A 20,207-nucleotide genomic window follows, 5' to 3' on the forward strand; every position below is an offset into this window, starting at 1 on the left:
CATAACCTCCAGAGCAGTTCCTGAATGTACTAGAAGGATAAAGAGCCCAGAATTATTAGTATCTTGAGGACAGACACCAGATCAGAAGGCCAAATCTACAGAGAGTGTGCAGTATCCACCTCTAGAAATTACACAGCACCTGGGTGCTGCACAGGAGTCCTCCCCCAGATATCCTTTCTCAAAGCCTTCTACAGAGAAGCATCCATATTATCTGACAGCAAAGGAAGAAAGCTGTATGAGCGCACATCTCCTTGCACTTACACAGTCTGAAAGCCTTTCATTGTTACACTCCTGCTTTGCTGTCAATGCAGCAACAGGAAACTGACCAACTGTTGAGCAAAATAGCAAGAGGAGATGGGAGAGCAACTCAACTCCCATTCAGCTCAAACAAAAGCTTTAGCACTAAAATTTATCACAAAGCCCCAGTCGTTGCCTCTGTTAGATCATCCTGACAAATTAGGGTTCTGAGTTACATTTCTGGCCATCTGCTCCGTTACACTCTCCGTCAACATATGGAGAAAAGTGAAAACCCCAACTTACTGAAAGCAGTTTGGTCCAAATACAGTGGCAAGATTGCAAAGGTTCATCCTGTTCTCTACATGATGTTCAGCAACCTTTACCAGGAACTGGCACAGATACTTCAGCAGGCAGTAATGAGCATCAGGCAGCTCTTTAAGGAGTTCTTTCAAGTTACTTTCCTTCTGCTTGTCGTTTCTAGGATCTAGGAAAAACAAGAGAAGAAAAAACATACGTATATGGTTTTCTACATTGCTGCCAATCTACTTACATGGGTGAGCAAGCAGTGGGATCTAAAATTTAATATAATTTCTGTACAGAGACAGAATCCCTCAACCCCCTCAGTTTTCCTCAGGAAATCTGCACCTTTCTCCTGAAGCTCATCTTGGCCACCACTGGCACTGCTTTATGCTCACCTTTAAGTTGTTAACTTTTCCTGAGCAGAATCAGCAGAAGTCATAGGTAACAGCATTAGAGCATATTTATTCCCACTCTGTACACAGCTACGGATTTAACTCCAGCTCTATCAGATCTCCTGCTTCCGTGCTTCTTCTGGATGTTAACGCTACTTCCCCAGCCCTCTCTCACAGTTTTAGTTTCCCCTCCCATGAAAGTCTTCAAAAATAGGAAAGCAAGAACAGTAGAACAAAGAGTGTCCTAAAATGCAGGTGTCCTCAGAATACCAGTACTCCAGTACTTTCTGTGGGTACATTTTATGAAATGCTCAGCTTTGTATCTTTTGTCAGTGGCAACTCGTCTTAGGTGAGGAGTCCTGCCTATGGAAAAAAGGCTGTGCAGGGCAGCGTCATACTCTGTAACAACTGGTCTGGTGTTAAGAGAGCAAGCTTGTTACACCGTAGAATCTTCTGGAATGCAAGTATGGATACAGGTTTCCCATACTGAACTGAGCAAAGTCAAAGCCTGACTAAAGTCAGTCTTCTTTCATGCAGGATTTTGCTGCTTTTTTTAAAGCAAAAATTGCATGAACTTCACAGATGCTGTGCTTACACAGACCCAGGCAGAGAACACAAGCCTGGTGTCACACACAGCTTCTAGTTAATAGCATTCTGCTTCTGAAATTGAACTAAAAACCTGCAAAATTCTTTGCTTCCCTCCTGCAGCCCAAAAATACTTTCTAAAAAGTAAATGGTACCCACCAAAATCTTGGGTTTGCATGTTAACAAAAGCAAAGTTTTGAAAATAATTCAGTATTTCCTTCCCTTTATGCCAAAACAGGATGCCTTAATGCTTGGAAATACTAATTTCTACTCTCCACCAAAATGGAATTTCTCTGAAATTCTCACATATGCAGAGTTCTTGGGTTTTTGTGCAACAGCATTTTCAGACAGAAGACCTCAATCCCTAAAGCTTTTCCTCACCAATCTAATTATAAGCAGGATCCATTAACTGTTAATACCCAACTGAGGGCAGCTGTGCATTTCCAGTGCTTTTTTTTAATTATTATTTATCAGCCTTATAGGTTGACAGTGTTAATGATGTAATACTGTTGATAGGTAACTGCTTTTTTCTTAGAGATGTACTGTAAGGTTTAAAAACCGTTCTAGTGGTTGGAAGGATATCTTTATGCCAGAAAGAAAAAGTGAGCTCACGCTAAATGCAAACCTTCTGTGTTCTCTGTAACAGATTGCCTTGTCCCAAAGCAGCTAGCTGCCTGCTTACCATGGGAATACAGACATCCTCTTCATGCTTAGGGTAACAAGGTATTTTTTCATTCAGAGCATATTATAATCCTTAGCAAGGAGATTCACCCAGCATTCAATCAAACCCAAACCTCGCTCAGTCTTCAAGACTCAATTTCAGTCAAGAAGATGAAGCCAGCTGATTCTGAAACAGTTCAGGAAGTAGTTGCTGCCTCTGCTGTATGCCCTGCTACCAGCATGCAAAGGAGAAGTGGTAGGAAAACATTCCATGCCTTGTGTTGCAGGAACAAAGAACATTTTATATTTCCCCAACATTTTTGTGAGGGTAAAAATAAACAAACAAATAAATAGGAGGGGAAAAAAAGGAGAGGGTGAGAAGGAGGAGAAATAAGGAAGAAAAACTGAAAAGCTTTGAACACAGAAGTTTCATCTTCATTTTTACTTTTCATTTCCCAGAAATATTCCAGGGCCAGACCGCACAGTATTCCAGGGTAGAGTGCTTCGAAAAGTGGTTTAGCTGTGTAAATTAGCAGTCTGTATAAAATATTTGAAACTGACTCCTGAAAACTCAACCATTAAGTTGCAATATGAATTCTGCTTTACAATCAGCCATTTTTGTGGCTAATAAACAGGATTTATGAGTTTGTTTGTTTTGGGAAACTAATGAGTTCTGTATGTACATACTTGCTACTTCGTACAGTTGAACCTGTGGGATTTCATCTACTTCCAGGCTCAGGTTTCCTGCCTTACACGCCATGCATAATACAGTATATAGTGAAAGAAGCCTTTTTAAGTTTTATGTGCATGGAGAATTCATTTTTATGTATCTGTTTTGGTACAACAGACTTAAGATGAATTCTTTCATGACAGCAGGCCAAAGTTTAAAATGCCAGTCACATTAAAAGACCAAATGTTTCAGCCAACTGATTAATTATATCCTTTTCTTCTACAGCTAATAAATTAGCTCCTTCAGAAAAGCCGAATATCAAATATGCATGGAGCAGATAACCAAAAATCTTATTTGTTTATTTATTATAAGTATTTCTTTCAGAATTTGTTTAGTTATACAGAATAAAAACAATCTGACTTTGCTAATATGAATCAGCTTGGTAACAGTAAGCAATTAAATTTATTATTTTTATTTCTGCAGCAAAATTTCAGGATGCTTCTGAAGGCTGTGTTAAATGGCATAACAATAAAGAATTTAATTGTATTTGCACTGATCAAAGTGGACTGGACAGTCTCTGACCTGATTACTAATTGCCTTTTCAGGAAGCTTAAAGAAAATAACACACAACTAATTTCCACATTGCCAGAACATCAAAATTCACCTAACACACCTTCATTTAGATAAGAAAACAACTAGCACATAGTGTTTTCTACTATAAATTGCTTGCAGTTATGATAAGGAAAGCCAAAGCCAACTCCTAGAAAAAATGCACCTCTTCCACCACCATCACCCCACCACCTAATTAGGGAATGCCCTTGAGAACTAATTGCGTCTCTGAGACTCCCACTGGGGCTTTAGACTGACAGGTACTTTTCCATTCACTTTTTTTCAGTGAATTCAAGGCTTTTTCATCCCTTCCAAATTAGAAAGATGATAACCTCCACAAAACATTCTGAACACAGGTTTGCACTCTGACAACAAACAAAGCTACTGGCCTCGTGGCAGCAGTTGCGTTTGGTGGGTAGGATGTCCCTGTTCATTAACCATGATACATTACGTGGTGCAGATCAACATCAGAGATGCTTATCACTGGGCACAGCCAAACCTTTGTTCATTTCTGTACTTTCAAGAACTGAGACAGGTATCAGATCATAAAATCTTGAGAAATTACCCTAATTGAAGGACACAGAGACACTGAACAACATGCAGCAGCAAACCCCACTTACTGAGTCATGAAATTCCTTGTCCTTGTGAAATGGAAGAAAGAAAATATGGCTTTTATCTCTCCTTTTCCAGTGAAAAACCAAGGGAAGGAACTCAAGCTTTTCTCCCAATACAATCCAAAACACAAAACTAACTTGCTAATTCTCCTGCTGCTGACACATTTTTCATGGATTTCAGCTTAATTTTTTAAAATCACGATTAAGATTTGTGGTGATCTGCTATCCCTGACCAAATTACTTCAAATAAAACAGCTTTTCAACTTACATGAGAGCAAAAAATAGTCTTGAGTCATAACAACCAATTGCTCAGAGCATTCCTCCTCCTTTTGTTCACCTGCTAGACAATTTTTCAATTTGCTTCAAAATCAATCACTGGGTTTACTCAGCTGGTACTGACCATCACAGAAACATTAGAGCACCAGAGCTGTTTATGCCACCATGCAGACAAGCATCAAGCGTACCAAAGCCCTAAGCTTGTGTACCTGCCTAATTCTGTGAAGTACAAGCTGTCCCGTGGAAGTCAAGGTTACCAAATGCAGTCTTTTTTAGTCGATTAAAGAGGGTGGCATGAAGCTAAACATATGCTTCAGTCTCTGCAGCATCCTAAGATGAGAGAAACAAGCTTGTCAATAATGGAAACAACAGAGTGCCAGACTTTCAAAGGCAATTCAAGAACCTATATTCAAGCCATATTTCCACATATGCTCAGCTACAAACACACTCGGGATTTTCAAGCACAGCACATGAAGCTCTTTTGACAATTTTGCCCAATACAGCAGAGCGAAGGAGCAAGGAGTAAAAGAAGAATGAAGGCTAAGGGGAAGGTGGTCTCAAAGCAGTCAAAGGCATTCACTTTTTTATTTTGGGAGCCTACCAGAAGCCACATGAAACAGACAGCACCCCAGAAGAGGTCTGCAAGAGAAGTCTAGCTAGATGAGCAGCCAGGAAGAGCTTGAAACCAGGGGTGAGATGGTGGTTTCTGGGCTGAGGAAGGGAACAAAACCAGCAGCCTCAGGCCACATGCAGGTTCAGCAGCTGGAGGACACAGAACACAGTATGACACAGGTAGAGGGCCAAGGAAGCCAGCAAGGGCAGTGTGGCACGTCAAACCTGAGCAAGGGACTCACTAGTGAGGGACAAGTCAAGGAGACAACTGAAAACAACAGGCAGTCTCTCTAAAAATGTTAATTAACTAGCAACAGAAGCCTCAACAGTGTAGGAGGCACAGACACATTTGCAAGGGTGTTTTCAGTCTCATTTAATTTCAGTATACACCCACAGATCACAACAAGGGGGACATATTTTCCAGTGGTTCATCCTATTTCTGAACATATTGAATTTCTTTGACATGCTACTGACACGATTTAATTGCCCAGTTCATCCCTCATGCTACCCCTTCCCCCTGCAGAGCATGCTGCCTGAACATCACTAAAGGTATGGATGCCTGTAGACAGGTGTGTGTGCAATTACTTTGCTCGTATCTCAGATGGTCTGACCCCAAAAAACTCCAGCCTGGAAGCACTGAAACTCTATCAGCATGGTGCTGTGCCCTAGCTAATTATCTTTGCTTTGAGATGAGGAGGAGAGCCTAGGGCTCAGTGTCATGCTACCACGTCTGCATAGCTTTCAAATGCCTTGCGTACTGCCAGCTTGGAGGGCAGACAGAAAAGCTTGCATCTGTCTGTAGCTATCAACATGCTCTAGGAAGTTCATCTTTGGCACACAGGCAGCAGGTTGTACATTGCACTACTGCTGCACCCACCGGGCTGTTGGAGGAATCAAAGCATTTCTTTCCACCTCCACAATCTACAGGCAGTGGGACTCCAGTCTCTTTCTGCCAAGAAGCAATTGCTTCAGACACTATCCTGCCCCAGAGAAGAAAAAACAAAACAAAAAAAGAAAATCATGCCATGTTGCCGTCAGTAGCAGAAGTGCTGGAAGTCCTCATCATAAGAAGGCTGTCATTACAACCCAACTTGAGACCCATCGCTCTGCATCACTATGGCACTTTGCAGCACTGTATTTATACTTCATGCCAACATATTGGGAGCAGAGCACTCTCCCTTTCTTTTGCAGCTCTGCCAAGTGTCATCATCTGCATAAGAAATACAGTTCCAAGAGTTTTTACTGTGTAACAAACATCATCTGCATGTGGAAACCAGCAGCTACTTCTCTAGTTTGGAACTAGCCCTAACAACACCAAAATGACAATAAAAGCCAAAGAAAAAGGCTAAAATTATGCCACAGGAGCCTGGAGAACCACAGACACCTAGTGAAACTGATTTGCTGCACTGCTGCAGATACCATGGTTAAAGGGTCAGCTCTCACCTATTGATTTTCGCACTCACTTATTCATTTTCACAGTCACTGTTCAGGTTGATACTTGACCTCTAAAATCCCCCAACACAACCTGTATTTTTTGGTTCTGCTTGTTCATGTAACTCAAACGGCTGCTGACCACTAAGCGTTCCCCAAAACTGACCTGCTGATCCAGAAGGGAGCTGCTCCTTCCCTTCCACCACCTCTCATCCCTTCTCCCTGAAACTAGTAGGGCTGCTGCTGGGTACCAGACAAAACTTTGCCAGCCATGGCAGGTTGTGAGCAGGAGGAGGTATATGAGATAGAACCTGCATCTAGCTGCTGCCCACTGAAAAATATAAATTCTTTAGGATGGAGCAATGTCAGAAAGACAGAGTGATCAGATAGCATTCACCTTAATTAGACTGAGTACCAAAGGAAGACAGGAACCCACTTTTCACTGTATCCCTGCTGGAGGAGGGAATGCAATGATGAACAAAAGAGAAATTCACTTAAGGGGAAAGCTTTCTGTATGCTAAAAAGGGAAAGTACAATAGCAACCTAGTTTCTAGTATGTACAAATGTCTTAAGAGTCAGTGATCACTATATGAAAGATAAAGAATGAAGAGCCAGAAGGAACAAACAAGCTCAGGCAGGGATTGCTGTATGGGAGCTGCTGATTTCTTCCAACTGAGGTTTCTGAAAGAGACTTTGACCGCTGTGTAAGCACAGCCATTTTGCACAGGCAGGCACGGATCTGCTCTGCAGTGAAGGCTCAGTCACAAGAGATTGCGATGGACATTTTTTACCCCAGGATTCCCTGAAATGGGCAGCCTTCATATCTGTCATGTGCTCCAAGGAGACTGGAGCAACACCAAGATCACTATCAGCGCGTCCCTGGCCTGCACTTGCTTCACACATCTCCAATCAACATCATTTACAGAGGGAGGCCCTTCTTAATTCCCACTGCCACGGCTCTTCTCCGAGGTCAGAGAGAGAATGTCCGGACACACCAAACAGTCTTTAGGATATGCTACGTGATGTTTTCTGGAACTGCATAGTCTTGGCATTATGCTGAACATCTATATAAACAGCAGTGCATCAAGATTTGGGGAGAGTGCAGAGCTCTGTTTCATGTGACAATGCACAGGTTGCAGAGCGCATGCCAAACCAGCTGCATGGGCTTCCTGAACTACCAATGGGTCAGGTTCTCTCTTTTTCATAAAAGGGCAGATTATTTACTTCTTAGTTTGGTAACAAAGACTACACCTGGAATTAAAAAGGGTTACAGCTACTGGTAAAATCGGTAATTTTCAGTCCAACTATTCTTAACTAGAGGAATCCCTCCCTAACAGTTTTTATAGGAAGAAATTGTGTTTATTCTCAGGCCAAGATCTCAACTGGTTTAAAAAAATGCCCATACCAAGCCCTGAAAATATTCCAAAGGAACCCTAACGTAATAATGAAAAAAACATTTCTCATGGAAAGCTTCAACAGGAGAGAATACAGAGGTTGTAACAGAGCTTGTAATTGTCTTCACGGTAGACATGCAGCAAAATGGCTCCAGATTCAAAGTTATTTTTTAATAACCTGTTGGCTCATAAGCAGCTTGACCTACTTTCTTCATAGTTTACAAGAAGAACACCCAGGCATGTGCTCTCTTGGTACCATTTTGCAACAAATACCCTTGTACGTACTTTGGTAAGTGAACAGATAACTCCTCCAGTCCTGCATAGCTGGTTGACCATTCAACTGTAAACAAAGGCCCACCTACCCCTTAAACTAATCTGAACCCAATGAGAGTCACCAGTGCCTTTCATAGCAACTCAATTATGCTGTATTTTCTAGGCCATGAAAACAAAAATCTGTTTTCTTCAAACTTTACAAGAGCTTCCTCTTGCCATAACAGCCAATCTGGCATTTTTCAAATAAGAATTTCTTTTCCCCTAATCAAAATCATAATGGGACTATAACTGGAGCCTATTGCGCAATACAGGCAAACAGTTATGAAAACACATCACAGTTAGACTGGCTTTTGCAGAACTGGGTTCATAAGTTACACCAGTAGGGTTTTTTTTCTAAAACAAGAAAGCTTGGTGGGTAAACCTGCTAAGTAATGATAACTATTTCATTTCCACAGAAATTACTGGGGAGATTTTGCATTTCCTGTGGGAAGCAGGCACAAATTAAACTTTCCACAAACAGCACTGTTCACAAAGTACATTGGAAGCTCCCAGCACAATGCACCAGTATGACCTTTGTGAGGACAGGGATGTAGAACAGCAAAGATGCAATTTAAATAAAATTTCCACTTAAACAGTGATTTCTGAGAAAGAACACAATACATACAGATCATGAGTCAGACCCCGTGAAGTTTAAAAGACCCAAACGAAAGCACAATGATGACCAGAAAAAAGGGACTTTCTAAAACAATGGCATCTTCCTACACAACATTTCCTGAACCCTATCCTTGGGCCTCAGGCAACTTTACTGAACGAGGAATGTATTTTACACAGCCCGCACACAACCTGATTACAGCTGAAATGTCTGCACTTAAGGGAAGGCACTGAGATCTTCTCTACTGCAGCCTCAAAAATCTGTACCGCCCCAAACAGGGAAGAAAGAAAACACATAGTCATGTTCTCCATCCTCCAGGCTATGGCTAAACTTCACCTCCACTGCAGGCAAGAAAAGCTGAAGCGAGACCTCCGGACAAGAGAGCGAGGACTTTGTACCATCCTCCACTAGGGATGCATGTCAGAACGCACGTTCCTCCTCTGCATCATGCCATCACATTTGCTGCTCTGCTGTAAAGAGCAGATCTCTAGTAACCTTTACCCACCCACTCTGCAGCTTCTTAAGAAGACAGGAAGAAGACGCATCAACTACCTGCAGCAAGAGAAAAGAACTGCCACTGACATATGCTTAGGGAACAGGACCAATCCCCTATTCCACTAATACCACTGACTGTCTGATACGGATGAATTAGATTGAGAAATCATTTGACAGACAGTTGTGCAAGTTTCAGCTTTCCAAAGCAGAACTGATGTTCTTTTTTATGACTGATCAATCACTTGAAGGGGTTGGGGGGGCAGAGAGAAAGAAAAAAGAAAGAAAAACAGAAGTCTTCCAAGTTGTGTGCTATGATGCAGAATAGAAGTTAAATGTTAGCTGTTACTTGCAAACTGGCTCATTTTTTGATGGGCAATTACTTAATGAGAAGCAGAAACTTAGACAATGTGTGCTTTGGACCCAATGGATATTCAATTTAATCAGCAGATGAAGTTGTTGGAACTTTCCTGAGTCCATTGGAATGAAATTGCCAGAAACCACTCTAGCTAAACAGAAGCACTGTGTTATAAAGAGACTGCAGCTATTGTCTACAAGCTTGTCCAAAAGAAACCAGCTGATCATTTCAGTTTATGTTCAGCAGATTTAACTGGATTAGAAATTCATAAATAGTCCAGACTTTACTGAACACATAAGAAACAATTTTCTGTCTCTTGTAACAGAACTCCACATCTGGGAGCACTCTGGGAGCAGGTGAGAGCTGAAGTCAAAGGAAATACAGAACGAAGCAGGTAAAGTAAGAAACAGAGAGGACTGGTTATGCTTACTGCATAACCAATTACCCAGAAAGAAAGCACATTGAAGGATGGAGATTTAACCTCTCACTTACCCTGGTAAAGCTCAATGAACCTGGGATGTAAGGCAGAGGTGATAATCCCATCTGGCAACTCTCTCAAAAATAATTTCAACAGACTGGCTGCTGAGTACACATCACCATCTTTAACAAGTTCCACCTCTTCTCCACGCTCGTATTGCAGACGCAACTGTTCTACCATTTTCATGCTGCCATTTACCCTGAAGAGGCCTTCCTGTGTCATACCTGTAATCATATATTGCGTATGAGATTGAACTGAACTAAGACATCCCCAGTGACATGATGAAACAACAATGAATACAACACAGTTTTTTAAAAAATACTATTTTCCCCCCAGAAACCTCCTCTAGTCAAGTAATTGGATTATGATAATTAGCAAATACTAACAACCAGATCTTGAGGCCTGGGATACTCTTTAAGAACCCACAAAACTCAGTGGCATTGCTGTAACCTCACACCTTACAGAAATCAATTGAGACAGGCACATTTTGCATTGGTATATTTCAACAGAAAAGGATCCAGGCTCTACAAAACAGTTCTGTTGTTTCACTTTTGCAAGTAGCCCATCACCTTGAATGGGACTCTGCCAAATTCACACACATGACTACTTCCAGCTTCACGTTTTAGGGTGACAGCTTCTTACCTGTGACCATCACAAAGCAAAAACATCTGAATACGTGCTGATTGCAGCACTAACTCCATCGTGAGTGCTGCAACTTTATGACAGCAGAAAATCTCAGCAAGCAAATGTGTATTTTGGACAGCACAAAGCCCAAAGTATTTCACAATGAAAAAAAGGTATCGATGACTTCAGGCCAGACACTTCACATGCAGTGAAGGAGATGCAGAAAGGTTTCCACAGAGGAAGCCAGATGAATCATACTGTATCAAACATCACTTTCTAGGCATATGCTGAGATACAAAACCTTCAGTGAAGTGCCAAAAACTGAACCCAGTAAATCAATTTTTCTTAGAACACTTTCACCTTAAACATTCTGCCTTTTCTAATACCGCGTCTCAAGACCTGCTTATTCTTCTTCAGAAGTGTAACACTAAAAGTATCAAATTATATATGGTTTTGATCAGTTCAGAGTAGACATCATGAAACAGCAGTCTGATAGAACATCTCCAGTCCAAGAAACCGATACTGATGCAGCAGAGTTTGCAGAGAGAAATAATCTCTTTTATTGGACCAGGAGACAAACTATGTAGTAAGGGGAAAAAAATGGACAACCACTGAAGCATTTTACTTAATTAATATCAGATACTGCTTACAGATCTTATATGCCTGTAATCACAGCAAAACGCATTCTTATGTGGCATGCTGTACTGCCATCTTGAGGGCAGCAGAAAACAAAAAATATTTTCATTTCTGCAGCACTAAGCGAGCAAAGGACATAGTCCTCACACAGATAAAACTTCCTTTTCTCTTCCTCAGTCATTTATGGAAATAAAGGCTAGAACATACTATACTCCTAAATTCAGCATAGCAAAACTTGGCTTCACCTATGAATTTGAAAACAGGCCTCTTAATGCAAATTTAGTTCAAGGATGTAGCTGCCCAACAGTCAGCTCAGCTTTTTCAAATGGGTAGTCAGTTTCTCATGAGCTGGAAGAGAGACTCTGAAATGTTCTGGCTTTAAAAAGCCCTACAATGTGTATTAAAACAACTTCTCTGAATAGAAGTTTTAAGACAACACCATTATTCACAGAACACTCTGCCTCCAAATAGTTTGAATTCTTACCTGGGCCTCTGTTAAAAATGTCTTCACAGTTAACTTCACCATTAATTCACAAAACAAACTTTATGCAAGCTAAGGACACCCGTTTCAAGAACTCCCCACGTGAGGGGGCATCTTTGAAATCTTGCTTGCACTTCTGAGAAAAAGAATGGATTCTGTCTGTACTGGGGCTGGATAATCACCTTGGCATTCAGAAGCCTAGTTAATCTTTCTGCACAGTAGAGGACTTTGCCTGTTTAGTTCATATTTGGGACACAGTCATGAGGGATTCAGATCTTTTTATAGAACACAGCACAGCCCACAAGAGTGGTCAAAGGTGCTTATCAGCTTCTGGATTTAATTGACCCCTAAATGATGCAAAAACTTGTTCCATCCTTGCTCTTTTGGTGTTCTAGCAGACCACTTCAAGGCAAGTTGAAGTAGATCAAGCAAGATGATGCTGTGTGAAGGTAGGATCACATTTTAAATTTGCACTATACCTTAATTCAAGCTAACAAAAAACTCATGTTTGCATCTACCAGCTTCTGAGGGTCTATCAAGATACAGACATAGAATCTAAGGTTCTGCAACTGGATTATCATTACTAAGGGGCTAAAAGAAAAACCTTAGTGTAAAACCAGATGCAGGTTCTTAAAAGATGAAATTACCTCCACAAAATCTTTTCCATTGCTGAACAACTGCCACAGAATACATCTGTGCACCAACGGTGCTCTAGATTTCTGCAAAGAGATATGTTTTAACAATAGGAACTAAAGTTCCATTAAACGAATGAAAGAGAAGCTAAGAATTGTACACCTGCTTCCTTGGGGAATTAATAACAACTGGAATATATCTGAAAACCTGCAAGAACACATATTCCTATTCAGTAATGTTCTCTGATGGGTGTGTGCGTGTATGCACATGAATATCTCTATATAGATAGATATGTCTTCTTACTGTCAGAAAGCGTTAAAGACAAATGTTTTGCAACTAGAAAATTACACATACCTTCACAAATGAAACATCTAATTTATAAACTGTACAGCTTGTTTATGAGAGTGTGCTGCTTCATAACACTGTAGTTTACCTTTATAAACATCCTACTAAAAAGCAAGTTCAGAATGGAGGCAGAAAAAGAAAGCAGCAAACCACACACAGTAATAACTATACGTGTAATAGGACATAAAAGAATAACTTGCCTGTGGTTAGTGCCACAACCCTGTTTAGCCCCTATACAACCAAAAATATGGATCCCTCCCTCCGAAATACATAAAGAGCGCTACTAAACAAAAGTGATTCCATCAAGCTTACCATGCTGGGTGAGGTACTCAACTATATTCCACACAATTATTGGGATGCCGTTCTTGCTCAGTCCCTGCTGCTGGAGCTCCAGAAGACTCACACCAAACACCTTCGGACAGGTCGTGTCCCTCTGTTTGTTCAGTGGAAGTACAGCTATCTTTTTCATGTCCTCCTTCAATCTCACAGTTGATTTGCTTTGCTTAAAGGAGCAGAGGAAAAAAAGTGCATGAGTCACATTTGTTGCAGAAGGTTGCAGTCTCAATGTATGCACAGCCATCAAAACTGGCTTCTACGCTCTGGAATAAGGTTTTGTTCTTACTTCCCTTTAATCCACAGTAAAAACTCTGTGCAGTAGGAAAATAAAAAAGAACAGAGAAAAAACTAGAAGAGTAACTAACAGGAGAAGAGTGTAAGTAGTCTGTAGTTAAGATAAGGGAGAAAGACATGCTTATGTATGCAAGCTTGTTACTAAATTAACAAATACTTCGGAATCGCAGGAGACTGCTGTTGTAACTCATGCAGTTCACATGGGTTACAAAAGCAACTGGACAAACATGAACATGAAAAATCCCAATATCCCACCATTAGCTCAGGTTGCCTCCAGGATGCCTGTCAGAGTCTGGGAGACTACATACTCTGGGGAAAGTTCACTGCACCCTTCTCCCAGAAGCTGCTCCCTAGGGATTACTTTTGGCCACTGTCAGGTGAGATCTTTACGGAAAGTCTTATGTTATGCTTGGTATCTGCTAAGCCTGAAATTTAATTACCAAGGTTTTAAGGTTAGAAAGGGACTATGCAATCTAATTACACATAATAAGGAGAGTGGAAAACCCACTCCACAATAAACCCTTAATTGCATACATCCCATAGGTTCTTCTGGAGGCACAACATTCTCACACATTTTGAGTTGCAGTGCCAGAGAAAACATGACAGCATAGCCAATAAAATCCAAGGGAATAACTTAATATAGGATTAATTTATAGAATCAATAATAGGCAGAAATCTAAATCTGCATACAGTGTTGCACATTTGGAAACACAGCTCAAGGCAGAGCAGCAGCATCACCCAGTACAGTTGTGATTTCCAGACACACCTAAGCATTATTTCACTAATACGGACAAACACATACAACTCAGAAAACCTCACTAGGGGAAAAAAGAAAAAGTAAGTTTTTTTATTGATTCATTTCCTCACGTTTCTGACATCACATTGCAGGAACCGTGGGCCACTCCTACCATGGAGATCAATCTTATTTTTTTAAGAAGTCCACCACTAGCATGATGCTTAAAAATAAACTAATCCTTACTGTGTTTTATTACCAGACAGGTAGTAGAAACCTTACACATAGGGAATATTGTGCAGTAACACAAAAAAGAGCTCAGACTCTTGCCTAAGTCTTGGCACTTGACTGTGTAAGACAGGTTTTAGCAAGATATGGATCTTTAAACAAATCCTTGAAATCTCTTCATTTGTGAGATGACACTTTTCCTACAGTCTGTAAGCAACATGAACATCTGCATCGGTGCTGCAGTTAAGCAAGACTGTCCTTTCAGATATAAAAGGATCTAGCAGTTCATGTCACTCACTCTGCTGTGGTTTTCCCATTAAACACAGCTATTTGGAGCACACCGTGTTCTATAGTCCCAGGTCCTATGCAACGCTTACCTGATCTTTACAACAGATGTTACTTATATTAATATGTTTTATTATGTGTGAAAGGAAATGGAAATATATAAACAAACACAGTATTATTGTGACCACTTTATAAATATTTATGATAAACAGTACACGCCTCTGTTTGAAACTAAAATTTGACTGACTTGTTAAAATATCAAATTTATTTTTAAAAAAAGAGATGTTCCCATTCAGGATTAAATGAATAATACATGATTTTCACTCCAGGCAGACACATGCCAAAGCAAAAATCATGTAGCCTGGGTTAAATGCAGAAGACAGCAAAAATCCTCTGAGCAGTTTCTGAGCAGATGTGATGCTCAGAGAGCTTTTCCAATTAAGGCCTCCAATTAGCCTCACCATCTTGCTCAGTTACAGGTTTCCAGCCTGTTCCTGCCTCAGCATTCAAAAACCTCAGTCATAGAGTGGGATTCACTTGGGGAAACTCATGATTTAAATTTGCAAGAGAACCAAGAGACATTTCCCATGCCCACAGGCACTGCAGATGAAATTTCTGAGCTTGTTTCAGGATCTGGAGAGGATGCACTAACTAAGAACAAAAAATTCATAGAATTACAGAATGGTTTGAGTTGGAAAGGGACCTTAAAAATCATCTAGTTCCAACCTCCCTGCCATGGGCAGGGACATCTTCGTCTAGACCAGGTTGCTCAAAGCCCCATCCAGCCTGGCCTTGAGCATGTCCAGGGATGGGGCATCCACAGCTTCTCTGGGCAACCTGTTCCAGTGCCTCACCACCCTCACAGGAAAGAATTTCTTCCTAATATCGAATCTAAATCTTCCCACTTTCAGTTTAAAGCCATTCCCCCTTGTCCTACCACTACACGCCCTTGTAAAAAGTCCCTCTCCAGCTTTCCTGTAGCCCCTTTTAGGCACTGGCAGCTGCTCTAAGGTCTCCTCAGAGCCTTTTGTTCTCCAGACCGAACCACCCCGACTCTCTCAGCCTGTCTTCATAGGAGAGGTGCCCCAGCCCTCTGATTATCTTCATAGCTCTGGTCTGGACTTGCTCCAACAGGTCCATGTCCTTTTTATGTTGGGGGACACAGAGCTGGACACAGTGCTCCAGGTATGGTCTCAGGAGAGCAGAATCACCTCCCTCAACCTGCTAGCCACCCTTCTCCTGAGGCAGCCCAGGATTCAATTGAGTTTCTGGGCTGCAAGTGCACGTTGTTGGGCCATGTTGAGCTTCTCATCCATCACCACCCTAAGTCTTCCTCCTCAGGGCTGCTCTCAATCCATTCCCCACCCAGCCTGTGCTTGGGGGTTGCCTTGATTCATATGCAGGACCTTGCGCTTGGTCTTGTTGAACTTAATGAGATTTGCACTGGCCCAACTTCAAGGCTGCCAAGGTCACCCTGGATGGCATGTCCTCCCTTCAGCAGGTTGACCACACCACACAGCTTGGTGTCATTGGCAAACTTGCTGAGCATGCACTCAATCTCACTGTCCATGTTGCTGATGAAGGTGTTGAACAGTGCTGGTCCCAGTACTGACCCCTGAGGAACACCACTCATCACCAGTCTCCATTTGGACACCGAGCCATTGACCACAACTCTTTGAGTATGACCATCCAGCCAATTTCTTATCCACCAAGTGGTCCATCTGTCAAACCCACATCTCTCCAGTTTAGAGACAAGGATGTCGTGCAGGACTGTGTCAAATGCTTTGCACAAGTCCAGCTAGATGACATCAGTTGCTCTTCTCTCATCCATCAACACTGTAACCCCATCACAGAAGGCCACCAAATTTGTCAGGCATGATTTGCTCTTAGTGAAGCCACGTTGGCTGTCACCAATCACCTCCTTATTTTCCATGTCCTTAGCACAGTTTCCAGGAGCATCTGCCACACGATCTTGCCAGGCACAGAGGTGAGATTGAGCAGCCTGTACTCCCCCAGGTCTTCCTTATAAAAAAGGGGCCGCCTTTTCCAGTCAGTGGGTCTTTACCAGACTGCCACAACTTCTCAAATATGATGGATAGTAGCTCAGCCACTTTAACAGCCAGTTCCCTCAGGATCCGCAGATGCATCTTCTCCAGTCCCAAGGACCCGTGCACCTTTCACGTTCCTTAGATGGTCTCAAACCAGATCTCCTCCTACAGTGGGTGGTTCTTCCTTCTCCCAGTCCCTGCCTTTGCCTTCTGTGGCTTGGGCAGTGTGACTGAAGAACTTGCTGGTGAAGACTGAGGCAAAAAAGTCATTTGGTACCTCAGCCTTGTCCATGTCCCAGGTAACCAGGTCTCCCATTTCCTTCTGGAGAGGGCCCACGGTTTCCCTAGTCTTCCTTTTATCACTGATATACTTGTAGAAGCTTTTCTTGTTACCCTTGATGTCCCTAGCCAGATTTAATTCTATCAGAGCTTAAGCTTTCCTATCGTGATCCCTGCCTGATTGGACAACTTCTCTGTATTCCTTCCAGGCTACCTGTCCTTGCTTCCATCCTCCACAGGCTTCTTTTCTATGTTTGACTTTCTGCAGGAGCTCCTTGTTCATCCATGCAGGCCTCTTGGCATTTTTGCCCAACTTTGTCTTTGTTGGGACGCATTCCTCCTGAGCTTGGAGGAGGTGATCCTTGAATATTAACCAGCTTTCTTGGGCCTCTTCCCTCCAGGGCTTTATCCCATGGTACTCTACCAAGCAGATCCCTGAAGAGGCCAGTCTGCTCTCCTGAGGTCCAGGGAAATGAGCTTGCTGTGCATCTTCCTCACTGCCCTAAGGATCTCAAACTCCACCATTTCATGGTCACTGCAGCCAAGGCTGTCCTTGAGCTTCACATTTCCCACCAGCCCCTTCCTTGCTGGTGAGAACAAGGTTCAGTGTAGCACCTCTCCTTGTTGGTTCTTCTATTACTTGGAGAAGGTAGTTACCATCAATGCATTCCAGGAACCTCCTGGGTTGCCTATGCCCTGCTGTGCTGTCCCCCCAACAGATATCGGCGTGGCTGAAGTCCCCTAGGAGGACACCAAGGCTTGTGAACATGCGGCTGCTCCCACCTGCCTATAGAAGGCCTCATCCCCTCGGGTCCTCCTAGTTGGGTGGCCTGCAGCAGACCCTCACTGCAATGTCACCTGTCCCTGCCCTCCCTTTGATCCTGACCCATAAACTCTGGGTCGGCTCCTCACCCACCCCCCCAGGCTCCATGGACCCCAGCGGGTCACTGACAGCAGCAGACACCCCCTCCTCACCTCCCCTGGCTGTCCTCCTCACAGGGCCTGACCCCTTCCATTCCAACACACACAGTTACACAGAGTTATCCAAAACATACATCTAAGCAAAATAAAAATGAAATCCCACCCACAAAACAGCTCCAAAACAAGGAGTTCCATGCTGTATGATCTTACAGATGGAAGATCTGATTTTACACAGGGAAAAGCTGTCCAAATGTTAATGCAACCATTAGCGATCACCAACACTGGAAAAAGCAACTTAATCATCTCTGCACAATGCCGCTGCAAAGTGCCGCCCAGGCATGGCTGGAGTTGAGAAAAGCTATTTATATGCCATAGGGGCACAATTTTCCAGCTATCCAACCACCTCAACTCAACCCTGGGAACGATGCAGAGCAGTTACTTGCCGACTTTAAAAATGGAGAAAAAGAGAAAGAAAGAAAGAAAGAAAAAAAGAAGAAGCCTGGAACGGCCTTCATCAGCCTTCACCTCTCCCAAGGGAGAGGCAGCTGCCGAGAGGGGAGGAGAGCGCTCCGGATGAGGCGAGGGCACCGGGCCCGGGCGCAGGCCGGCCGCTTTCTTCCCCCGCCTCACACGGAGCCCCGGCGGGAGGGAGGCGGCAGCTGGTAGCCAGCCGTACCCCGCTCCCCACGGCCCGGCCACGCTCCGCGGCCGCTCGCCCAGGAGCGCCGCCGCCGCCCTCCCACCCCCTACTCACGCGTATGGCCAGCGCCCCGGCGCCCATGCCGGCCGGCGGGGCCGGCTCCCGCAGCCTGCCCTCGGCGCCCGCCTTCGCTGGGCCCAGCGGCACCCGCCAGGCGGGAGGCCCGGCCCCGGGGTGCCGCCCGCCCTGCCGGCCCGCCCCCGCGGCCTGCGGGGGGAGCGGGGCCTGCCCCCTGCCCCTCCCGCGGGAGCCGCCGGCGGGGCGCGGCGAAGAGGGCTCTCCCTCACGGAGGCTCCCCGGGTCATGGCGGACGAGGGGCAGGCCCTGCGGCTGGCCCGGGCGGGCCCCCCGCCATCCCCGGCAGCTGCCGCTCGGTGCCGAGCAGGGAGAGGGGACGCGCCACGGGTGTGAGGGCCTGGCCGCCATCAGCAGCGGTCCGCCGCTGGAAGCGCCACGGCACAACCGGCCGTCGGCCAAGAAGTAGTAGCGGGGCTGTGGTGAAAATCGCCAGCAGCTCTAGGCCCTACATGCTTAAAGGTTAACAGAGCCGGCCAGCGTGGCGGGGAGTCACGTTAGCGAAGCAAAACAAACACCTGTGCCAGGGCAGCCTCTGACGGCACAGCCAGGCGCGCCGGGGCCCAGGAGAGCATGACGCAGTGCAATATTTGGCCCGAAATTAGAAAGTGTGAAGCAGTGCAGACATAACCCCTCTGAGATTTTCCATGTAGGGCTATGTTGGTGAAATAACAGAAAGGTTAAACTGAAAAGGGGAGGGGGAGGGCACCCACACAGCTGGCGACTGCCAGCAGTCACATCACGGTGGGAAGAGGAATTAGTTCCCCCAGCACCCCGCTCCCAGTCGCTGCAGGCTGGAAGCAGTATTTGTCCTAGAAATTTAAAGCACATTCCAGAACAGAGCTGTGGAGTTGCACGTTTCACACGTTTGAACCTTTTTTGTGGAAGAAAAGCACATAACACCACATGCGTATTTCTGTATCCGCCTGTATGCAGCCAATGCTCAGCAGGGCATTAGCAATGGTAGGAGCAAAGGTCTTTGGAAAGTGCCTCTCAGAAATACCTGACTCTCATACAGGGACAAAAGAAAATCTGTCCAAGTAGAAAAAAGGGAAGAAGAAGATTTTATCAGTCTCTCCATTAGAGGGAAAATGCTACCCTGCAGATTGGAGTTTTCATTCAAAATTTATTTTTTATTAAGTACCGCAATCAGAATGTCCTTCCTACTCAGTTTCTGTTTTCCTCTCTCAGCTAGTCTAACCTCAAAAAACAAGTACTTTCTCAGTTTGCGAGTTTACAACAGAAAGTTAAGACTATGGATTAGTGTTTCCTTTTAAGTCCACTATGGGACTCTGAAAGTGAGCTGATGTAACATCCTCATCCTCCTCTATCCGTCTCTTTACTGTAAGCCTCTAACATGCTTTTCGCATAAATCACACACAGCTCTCTTCTTAGTCCTAATTGCAGCTTCACAGTAAAACCCAATGGCATGCTTCAAACTGTAATCTAGAGGGTGAATGATGAGAAACTGCAACTCCCTGGAGGCTCTGAGGGTGAAGAGTTCAGATACGAACCCACAGCAAACAGCAGCTATGGCATTAAGGCTTTTATAAATG

The 20,207-nt window shown here is 43.8% G+C and overlaps 1 protein-coding gene across 6 annotated transcripts in view; it reads right to left on the reverse strand.

Annotated features, from left to right (window-relative positions):
* The window catches only part of FAM13A (family with sequence similarity 13 member A), a 133,824-nt gene extending 115,060 nt beyond the window's left edge, over positions 1-18,764 (reverse strand). For 5 of the 6 annotated variants that reach the window (XR_008820990.1, XM_056333237.1, XM_056333227.1 and 2 more), the window contains exons 1-4: positions 18,631-18,764; positions 13,065-13,254; positions 10,048-10,257; positions 541-721 (exon numbers count right to left, since the gene is read on the reverse strand). Coding sequence is in view for 5 of the 6 variants with exons in the window: in XM_056333237.1 (XP_056189212.1) it covers positions 541-721; positions 10,048-10,257; positions 13,065-13,254; positions 18,631-18,657 (608 nt within the window). In the remaining variant the exon portion in view is untranslated. The remainder of the gene's footprint in view (positions 1-540; positions 722-10,047; positions 10,258-13,064; positions 13,255-18,630) is intronic. The other variant, XM_056333243.1, reaches the window with a different exon arrangement.
* Positions 18,765-20,207: the final 1,443 nt, after the last annotated feature.

The sequence above is a fragment of the Falco biarmicus genome, chromosome 1 (assembly GCF_023638135.1).
Source record: "Falco biarmicus isolate bFalBia1 chromosome 1, bFalBia1.pri, whole genome shotgun sequence".
Taxonomy (NCBI): Eukaryota; Metazoa; Chordata; class Aves; order Falconiformes; family Falconidae; genus Falco; species Falco biarmicus.